Raw genomic sequence first — 10,599 nt, 5'->3', positions numbered from 1 at the left:
TGGTAACCAGTCCAGGAAGGTTTACTCTCCACTGTCATCCCAGTTTGGGCTATATATCTCTTATGATGTATAAGTCCTTACCAGAAGGCTGCATGTTGGATGAAACGCTTTCCTTTCTGCCACTTCCCATATGCAAAATATTCAAGGAGGCTGCACGGCCCCAACCGGATGGGGTTTGCATTGGCTGACAGAATTCCTTGCGCAGGACGACCAATGAAACCTAAGCAGAGGCTCGTCGTATAACAGCAACGATTGACGTGGAGGACGCGTCAAATTAATTCCAGCAGACGCCGGACTCTCCAGGATAACTCCAATTTGCTTTTATCGGATGAAGATCACTTTGGTGCCATTGTACCTTGCAGTCACTTGTTTCCAAAAAAGAGAAGGGGGCGCGCTGCACTCGGTGGAGATTTTTAAGAGGTCTATCTTTCCTTTTCTGGGGCTCATTCCTCCCGTTCCCCTTCCTTCGCTGCCTTCGCTCGGACACATTCAGCCATTTGAAGGGACACCTATATTTCCCGGCATCTCGAAACATATAGGCAAATGGGTAAGCCCGTGGTACCATCTGCATGCTTCACTGGCAGGGAGCTTATGGAAGCGTATCCAGGCTCACCACGCCTGCGTAAAGGCAGAAATAAGCATTGTCTTTTTTTCTTCTTCTCCAAGTTCAGATAAAGCGCAAATGAAGAGTGTCTTTTGACGACAGCTTGTCATGTGGATTTCATGGTGGATTTTCCCAGCTGTTCAGCAGGCATTGTTAAAAGCTTTACATCTTAAATGAAATCACACCACCAATTATGCTAAGAAAAGTCTTTGAAGAGCTCCAGAGTGTCAATTCCTCAAGCTCGCCATTTTTTATGTTGTTTTTTGTTGTGTATGCAGGCATAGTGGAAGGGAAACTCAGCCAGAATAAATTTACACACTTTCGTAAAGTTGCAAAATAGCGGGTACCAACCAAAGATTACCACTCTGTGTAGGCTGACAAATGTTATACAACTCTGTTACTTCAGTTTATGGTGTTAATTACAGGAGCTGGCCTGTGTCAAACTGACGCAGCATTTTAAAGTTGTTTCTTAATAATAAATACATAATGGTTTTATGGAAATATATTTTGTGGCAGAATATGTGAATTACAATGGCAACATGAGGATATTATATTTTATTTTCTGCATCTCAGAAATGCATTCATGCAGTGTAAATATGTGACTTGTGTTTCTCTATTCTCCTGCAGAGCAAAACTATGGAGAGGTGAACCAGTTAGGCGGCGTGTTCGTCAATGGGCGACCCCTGCCCAATGCCATACGGTTAAGAATAGTGGAGCTGGCTCAGCTCGGGATCAGACCCTGCGATATAAGCCGGCAACTCCGAGTCTCCCACGGCTGCGTGAGCAAGATTTTGGCGAGGTACAACGAGACGGGCTCCATCTTACCCGGTGCCATCGGTGGAAGCAAACCACGGGTCACGACGCCTAACGTGGTGAAAAATATCAGGGAATACAAACAAGGCGACCCCGGGATCTTTGCCTGGGAGATCCGGGACAGGCTTTTGGCAGATGGAGTTTGTGACAAGTACAATGTGCCGTCGGTTAGCTCGATCAGCAGGATTTTACGCAACAAGATTGGAAATCTCTCCCAGCCCAACCAGTATGAGAGCAGTAAGCAAGCCTCCGCGCAGGTCGGGCTCTCCTACAACCACATATACCCCTATTCCTACCCAAACACCATGTCGCCCACTGGCACTAAAATGGGCAGCCCTCCTGGAGTACCGATGACGGCTGGACATATGAGCATATCCAGGGGCTGGCCTTCTGCACACACCGTTAGCAACATCCTCGGTATACGGGCCTTCATGGATCCTGCAGGTGAGGAAAATAAGCACTTTCTGCTCTGGGAGAAATCGTGGGTCTGTGCGTCTCTGTGCCATAAGCTTTTAGCTCTCACTGTCCTCAAATCAGAGCTTAATAAACCCGTGCAGCTGGTTATTAGTGTGTTATTCAGCATGATGAATCGCCATAGCACTCCGTACAACCGGTTCAGGCAACAGGCAGGGCAATGTGTCCATTAGAAGTCGTGCAGGCCTCCGTTTTCACTTTTCAGCCAGAAAGCATTAGGCCACTCTCAAAAGGCCTTTTCATGGCTGATGCATTTGCAAACACCTTGTTCACCTGCTATATCCTTTCTAATCCCTCAAGTAGTCATTACAGCCATTTTTTCTTTGCCTTTCTGGTCCTTTAGTCAGTTTTTATCCAGTGTTAAGTCGCGTGGTCCAGTGTATTTTGGGCCATAAGGTCAACGTCATTTAAACAAAATGTGTGCGAAATAAAATATTTTAACCCTTTTTATTTATTTGTATTAAAATAGCTCGATGCTGTAAACCTATTTTTACGAGAATGTTGCTTCTTTTACGCAAACATAACATAGAGGGTTTTATGCGATAAGCCTAGATTATTATTAATATACATGTTTAAATAAGAAAAGACTATTCATAATAGGTAATAAAATGTTGTTAACTTTATCTTTTTTGTGTTCTGTTTTGTATTTGTCTGGTTATTTTGTCACAAACCCAGGGCTATTTTTTATAATACACACGTAATACAAACAATTACGCACTACGTTGATAATTATATTAATTTTGATATTTTATTTTATAATTGTTTGATTTACCCTAACTTCAAAATCATTTTACATAGGCCTGCTGTTTTGAAAATGAAATGTTTTATTGCCTAGACAGGCTCATGCGTAAAGCGCTTTAAATATGTCTATAATTTATGTCATTAATTATAAAGCTAAATAGGACTGTGTTGTTTTAAGCATTTTTCACGTTTTCAACATCATTGACATGAAATTACTGTTTTTTAAATCAGCCATTGCTGGGGCGGAGGGATATCCACCAAAAATGGAGGACTGGAGTAGCGTCAACAGAGCAGCTTTCCCCGCTGCTCACACGGTCAACGGGATTGACAAATCAGCCATAGACGCCGACATAAAATACGCTCAGGTAAATACATATCTGAACATGTGTACAGACTGTAATGTTTCTACACCAACTCTGTTCACTCTGCATTGCTATAATTGCGCCATTTTCCTTTCTTTGTAGGAAACATGATTAGTGCCAAAATGGGCAGAGGCCTTCAAATTAGTGCTCTCGCTACAAAGGTCTGTGGCAGAGTTGTGAAAAGTTTCCATATCTAGGGACCCTCAGACTAAGTCATTTAAGGCCACAGAACTCTGCTTCATAAGATTCTAGCCCTGAGACTCGAGGGAGTTTTGTTACTGTTGATTAAATGTTCTGTTTAAGGACTGAGACAGACAGACGGAATCCATCTGTGTAAACATACTCTAATTAGTCTTATTTATGGTGAATGAAATTATAGTGAATACACTGTATTCCTCAATTTCCTCTAACCTACTCAGACACATTCTTTGAGAAGCGCTAACTGGAGGCCACATATGTCACTGTCACGTACATTTATAAGCGCTGTGCGTTTGGGGTTTTCTTGTGCTTATTTTGTCTGTGTCTTATCTGTTTGCCTGCAGCCCTCCTCGACACTGTCCAGTTATGTCTCGGCGTGTGCTTACTCTCCCACCAACCAGTACGGGGTGTACAGTGGAGCAGCAGGCGGATACGTGGCCCCGGGTCACCACCACTGGCAGCCGCAGAGCCCGACCCTGTCCCACCCAGGCGGCGGGATGAGCATGCATGCAGGGGAGATCCACTCGCCGATGACCTTCAAGCATCAGGCCCGAGAAGGTACGTAGCGAGATAGAGTGGGACTGGCAACACAGTTTAATGTAAAAACTGGTGACAGATGTGAAGAAAAAATTCTCTCTGGGATGCAGTTGCTTTATATTTGAATGGATTTTGTTTACAGTGCAATATGCATTTATATTAGTATTATTATTTTATAGTCTTTATGTCCGCAGAGGACCGTACAGTCTCTCTCCCTCCACCGTGCCTTTCTCACGAACACTCACTTTCGCAATAAACAACGACTGTAACGAGTGTAAACATTTACCAAATCCCAAATGAAGCGTAATTATATGTCAATCATTAAATCTTGACCTTCCAGAATTGGCCTACCAGGTGGTCCGAGGACATTTTTACACACATCAAATGGAAGAGAAGCTTCATTCTGTTAAAGAGACTGTTTGTTTGTGTATTTCTGAATAGTCTGTTCGTTTCAGATCTGCTCTAACTTGTAGGACAAATAGGTCTTTGGTGTTTTTTGCCCCCAACGTCTCCTTCCAGGCAGCGTGGCAATGGTTATGTTTAGGGTTAAGGTTAGGGTTAGCTGCCTGGCGCCGTTGGAGGCAAAAAACACAATCGAGCGGAGAAATAACTCGCGTTAAACGAATTTATATCAGGGTGTAAATAATAATTTGACTTGAAATGGCGTGCACAGGTGAACTGTATGTCTTGTTTGTGTTGGGTAGGAGACAGAAAACCGCCCACTCCCCTGAGCAAGCAGCAGCAGCAGCAGCAGCAGCAGCAGCAACATGAAGACTTGAACAGTGTGCATGGACTCAGTCTCCCTACCTCATCATCATAACCGGGACTTACACCACCTTAATTACCAGACCCATTTAACTGAACTCTTTTCAACAACTCCAACAGTAAGTCTGAACACTAACGGCTCGTTTCTCCGAGTGTTTGCAGCTTACAGTCAAACACAGGCCTATTCACATTCGTTATGAATACAGTATAGCTTTATCGGCCTTATGGCTATATGAATGTAAGCTTGCATGGATGCATCGGTGTTTCCCCTCCCAATTTTTTAAAATACTTCATTTTGCTAGACTGTATATTCTCTTATGGATACTGCAGTTTTTATTTTTTAAATACACTTTTGTCAGTCCACCCTGTCATTGATGTGTAATTATAAAAAACCAAAGGGCTACTCTGTAATCCGCCATATAGGCCTATTATCATAATTTGTGGCCATGATATCGATTCTACAGTGACTCAACTATGTGAACAAAGAGGTAAATTGTCTAAATGTAAAATATTTGCAAAAGCTTTAATTATATATTTTTATAATTTCATTGTAAATATAAAAAATAAAGGCTCTCTTAAATGCCATGTGGTCCTAGTTTATATGTTTCAGTATAGATCCATGAAGGGCACGAAGTATATTGTTTGGTTCATCCCGTTGGTTAATGTCTAAGTCATGGAAGTTAGGTGTTGATGATATCATCTTAAAATACATGAAATTTAAGTTTCCCATGAGAAAGTATTGGCTCCCTAACTTCAAAAAGTGACTTTTGGTAATGTGTTAAAGGGGTATACCAATCGTTGTCCGTTTTCCAACTGGAAGGAACAGAAAGATGACTTTCTCTGAATGGAAGTTCGATCAGTGACATTTTGTTTTCTGCAAGTGTCATAAAAATAGCCTACATTTTAATATATAATAATCGAAGTTTTTGCACATCATTTGAACCTAAGGGAATTGAAATATATTGGGTCATTACACCACTACCTAAGTCATTTATTGACTCAGGTGTAACACGTCCACAGACTGGGCGCCTCCGCTGATGTTATCTCACTTGTAAATGATACCTGCCATGATGGAAATCAGAGACCTGATCATGCACGTTAATGGACGCTGTGTAGCCTACATGAGAGCAGCTTACAGTCCAAATCTACCCGCATGCAGCCACAGATGCTTGCCCAGGGATATGTTTTCCCGTATACAAATAACGAGACTTTCCCCATACCGGCCTTTAGGTCTGTTCACTCTCTAAGGTTTAGAGGGTAAACAGGCCACAGGAATTACTAGTTCACAGGAATTACCAGTTTAGAGTGTACACTGTTAACTCCTGTGGCCTGTTTGCTTCAACAGAAAGCCTCTTCACAGCCTTCCTTAGAACTGCTCGTCACTGATATTTATGTGACCATCATATTCTATGATGTGGCTTCTGTTTTTTGGGGTGGTCAACCGACCCGATCTTTGTCTATTGTACGACGCTTTTGTACAATACTACCAAAATATTATACATCATTAATATTAATAATAATATTGTGCGATGAAGATATGTTTTCATAGGGAATTATTATTGTCATTTTTAAAACATTGGATCCCTTCAAAGAAAAGTTCAATGCTTTGTTATGTGGCCTTAATTAGCAAATTAACATCTTAAAATGTCATCAACAAATAATTCGTTTTATCATATCGAAGTTGAGTAGGCCTAGTTTTTGAATTTGTTTTCTACTTACAACAAATCAATACTTTTACTAATTTCCTTTAATTAATATCAGCAGCCCAACATTTAAATCAAAATAACACACATCTAGTCTGTCATAAATTTGAATTTACAGTTCATTTTTAATAGTGTATATCTAATCTTATTATGAACCAAAATTACCTTGGAGCAATAGAAAGAAAAATACATATTTTTTTAACATATGAATATTTGTTATAGTAGGTCATTTGTTTGTGTAGATAGCTTTCAACTAGTACAATTTCAATGATTAAACTGGACTCTAAGGTGCTGCCTGCTCCACATCACCACATTGTGGCATGATGCAGGATGGTGAGGTCAAGGGGAACGTGTGCAACATGGTTGGTTTAATGAGGAACCAGAGGACGTTTGATTGAGTAAGCACGCAACCAGACACAATGATATGTTATTCAGTATAGCGTTCTTCCCTTTTTGGTGTCAGGAGTTCTTTATGAATGAAATATGTAATGCTAAAAAAACTGTTTTATAGTTCCAAACATATAGGCTGATTGACCTTTCTTTAGATCAAGAAATACTGTACATTGCCTGGGTTTCCACTGAGCTGAGACATGGCTCATTCAATGAGACTATTGATTACATCTGCTTTTGTAAACAATGATAAACCTGATCAGCCAAATCACCTTCAGGGTTTTTAACACTCTTAAAAACAAAACGTGAGACTGGAGGGAGGATCAATTTGGAGAGTCCTGCATTTATCATAAAAATTAATATTGAATTCAGTTATGTACCATATATTTTTATTCTGTTTTCTTGATTATGGCTATGGGACACAGTTAGGAACTCAAGCTGAACCACCACAGAACAAAGAAATGTTCATGAAAAAGGCCTGACAGTATTATATCAATATATGGGTTACTTTCAAACTAAAGATAACAGTGTGCTTTTTGAACATGTTGTTGGGCTTTAAAAAGTTTTTCCTAATTTTGTGGTCATAAAATGTAAACATAAATGCTAATGGATTTTACCTGCCAAGCCCACATGCAAGTATGATGTAAAATGTGCGGCAATACTCAACCTTGCTTACAGGTCAGCAGTAACTTTTGAGTTTTGACTGATATGGAAAATTGTTGAGAGTTCTGAAAAGGGATCCTAGAAACAGGGATGCAACTTATTAACAGGAATTATGATCCTACAAACAAAAGACAAAGCACTGACGTGTCACACTGATCAGTTTTAATAGCAGGTTTTAGGATACACCCTGGAATTTGGGTGCCCTCTGAGCTCTATTTTGCAGTCATTGATTCCTTTCCCCTTTTTGCAGCAAAATCCCAAATGACTCAGTATATCCAAATATTAAGATGGCCTATGAGTACACACGCTCCCTGACTGGAGTCGATCTGTTTTCCCGGATACCACTTGGGGTTCAGAAAACACTCCTTCATGGTGGCGGGGTTACTTCCTGTGGGACCTATGGTCATCAATCAGGGCAGCAAGTGATACCCCCCACTGCGTCTTCTGCAGACACTCTGTGTTAGAGGGGCAGCAGGTGGGCTAGTTTTAGATGGTTGTTTCTTGATACAGACCACAAAAAAAACATAATATTTCTTCAATTTTAATGTGTATACTTTTAGATGGGTGCAATGTGCCAATATGCTAGTGAAGCCACTTTTATCAACCCAGAATTACCATTAGGATTTGTGTGTTTAGAACATTGTTAAATAGTTCCCACTGAGCCATCGTTTCATTTTTTTCTTTTCCTCTAATGATGTTATAATTTCACAAGGTAAAACATGTGTGCTATTAACATATACACAACTATTTCAATAAACTATTTCATTATCACTATACAATATTTTGCCAACATGTTGGTTACATATTCTGGTGTCCACTGTAATATGTAGGCTGTATTTGGAGTAAGGTTTGGACCCAAAACATAAGGAAGTTGCATGCCAAACCTTCAGTGAAACTAGTGACACACAAAAGTGTGCAGATGCCCAGACTTAAACACTGTACACTGCTCTTACTCCAGGTTCTTGAGAGTGTTACCTCTGCAACTCAAACTTGAAAGGATTCTCAAATGCCACAATCTTAAACAGACACTTGGAGAGATGGAGAAATACTTGGCCTCCTTGATCCTAATGGATATGATATTAAGCAGTATTAATAATCCAGGCAGCAAAATGGTGACAGAGATTCCTTAAAAAGCAAGAACAGGCACTCCCATCTTCAACTGTAACAATTCATCAATGTCTGCCAAGTGTACTGGAAGGATTGAGTGTTCTTTTGAGACCAAAGTTCAGTTTATGTGTTGGACACTTTGTTGGGTATGATTGAAGACATTTTACATTATCTGTCTCTTTTTATGTTGAGGGGGAACTACCCCAGGCTGGCCAGGAGTCACTCACTAGAAGTCAACAAGAGAGCATCTTAGGACATGGTGACATGGCAGGCCCGACAGGTCTTAGAAAAAGCCAAGAAAGATACATGAGAAACCTTTTAAAAAGAGAGTGGCAAGTTGGCAAACTGTCAAATTCTGAAAAGAAAAGCCAGTGTCAGCAGTTTCTTGTCTGAAATTTCAAGTGACTTGACTCACTATGGAAACATGGTGGATGCAAACATGTACAGTGCTAAAACATGTCCTTGTCACGGCCTTTGACAAGCAGGATATCATTTTCTTGAGAAATGAAGTCCTGAATCAAAATTATTGCCATAGCTGCCAGCCTAACGTTTACATTGTGCGAATTTAGGGGCGTAGGTTTTGTTTGAACAATGATGGGGATACATTGTAACCGGGGGTCTGGGTGAATTTGTATGCAACAATTTGTGCCTTTCCTGCATCAATTAATGGTGCAATTGTCTTTATTTACGTTAAGGGAATTCTTCTTCTTCTTCTTCTTCTTATTATTATTATTATTGTTGTTATTATTATTGTTATTATTATTATTATTATTATTATTATTGTTGTTATTATTGTTATTATTATTATTATTATTATTATTATTATTATTATTGTGTTTTGCAATGTATTTTTAGGAATCATGTACATCTCAACAGCAAATCTATTAGAGAATGAGACCTGGTTAAAGCCATACGCTCCAAAGTCTGGATCTATACATAAAAGACATGAAATCACAAGAAATCACATCTTTATTTTTCCACACTTCTGTTGTATTCTTTAACCCCCAGATGTAGCACAAGTAGACACAATTATTGTTTTCCGTACATGTTTTTGTACATGTTTTTGTTATTTTTACCTCTTGTGGGGAGTGGGTTGTCTTTCATATTTTTTGAGGGGGACAAATCTACCTCTTCTAAATATTGGGATGCATGTCCCCTGCATCCCTCCCAAAATCTACGCCCATGTATGAATTTGATGCACATTTAATGAACAGGAGAAAATGAAACAGGGCGTTTAGAGAAAATTATAAAGGCTTACCGACAGTTGACATGAACAGAATAACAAGATCAATATTGGTATTTGGCCAATTTGTGAGTGATGCATTCATGTTTTTACCACCCAAAACTAATACATCAAAGCAGTGGGTCTGTAACGATGTCATCCTTGTAATGCAATCACCATTGACTTTCTTTTTTTCCACTGACTGTCCACAGGATTTCTAAGCAGCCAGAGTTACAGCTCTGTAGTCTAGAGGATGATAAATGTCTCCCTCCCATGTTCTTACTCGCTCTGCCAGCTAACCACATCAACCAACTGCTCTAAAAGCAAAAGGGACAGAGACATGATGATGACATTTGGCTTTCTAAATGAAAACGTATCATTTCACATTTGCTCTCAGTAGATTCCGTCGCTGTTTTGGGTCCTTAGAGGATACAGCGATACAGCAATAAAGAGAATAACCACAACATCACATTGAATTGCAGAGCCCAGCTTGGAATGTTATATACAGATGACTAAAAGAGCATGAAATTATGTTTGCAAACACAATTAAAATGCATGCTTTAAAAATACTGAATGAAGGCATATAAAATTTTGGTAAAACTAAGAGCGCTTGTAATTTGTGTGTAGTGTCAGTAACGGGTATGTAAATATCAACATTTAGAGGGAGTGTGCAGTTCTTTACTGGAAAGTCAAAACCCTCATTATGGAAATTTGTCAGCAGTTTTTTTAGTGGAAATCTATTTTCGTGAAGATCTGGGCACAGACAGAGAGACAGTCCTCTGTGCAGGAGGATCCTCTCTAATTTGTGGAGACTATAGAATTAATGTTCTGCCCTACTGCCCATCTGTGACTTATTTAAAGTGTGCTGTAACATATACTGTGCTAAATGTTGCCACACGCATGCCAAAGGCTACCGGCGAAAAAGCTATGGGGAGTTGGATTTAAGGGTTGCCTTCAAGTTAATTTTTGGCTCAAATTCTTATTAGGTGATAATAAGATGATGACTCTTCTCCCAAAAAT

At 39.8% G+C, this 10,599-nt stretch overlaps 1 protein-coding gene across 1 annotated transcript; it reads left to right on the top strand.

Annotated features, from left to right (window-relative positions):
* Positions 1-242: 242 nt before the first annotated feature.
* pax1a (paired box 1a) lies at positions 243-5,077 on the top strand. Its single transcript, XM_031288698.2, has 5 exons — positions 243-547; positions 1,232-1,861; positions 2,864-2,997; positions 3,537-3,750; positions 4,434-5,077. The coding sequence occupies exons 1-5, from the start codon at positions 544-546 to the stop codon at positions 4,547-4,549; spliced, it is 1,098 nt and encodes a 365-aa protein (XP_031144558.1). The 5' UTR covers positions 243-543; the 3' UTR covers positions 4,550-5,077.
* Positions 5,078-10,599: the final 5,522 nt, after the last annotated feature.

The sequence above is a fragment of the Sander lucioperca genome, chromosome 18 (genome assembly GCF_008315115.2).
Source record: "Sander lucioperca isolate FBNREF2018 chromosome 18, SLUC_FBN_1.2, whole genome shotgun sequence".
Classification (NCBI taxonomy): Eukaryota; Metazoa; Chordata; class Actinopteri; order Perciformes; family Percidae; genus Sander; species Sander lucioperca.
The sequence above is the reverse complement of the archived record's forward strand: the minus strand, read 5'-3'. Positions and strand labels throughout refer to the sequence as shown.

Bases quoted from the DNA above. Each gene is read 5' to 3' on its own strand.
- pax1a (XM_031288698.2), top strand. The intron at 1,862-2,863 runs GTGAGGAAAATA...TTTTTAAATCAG, and splicing joins GGCCTTCATGGATCCTGCAG to CCATTGCTGGGGCGGAGGGA. The intron at 3,751-4,433 runs GTACGTAGCGAG...TGTGTTGGGTAG, and splicing joins CAAGCATCAGGCCCGAGAAG to GAGACAGAAAACCGCCCACT.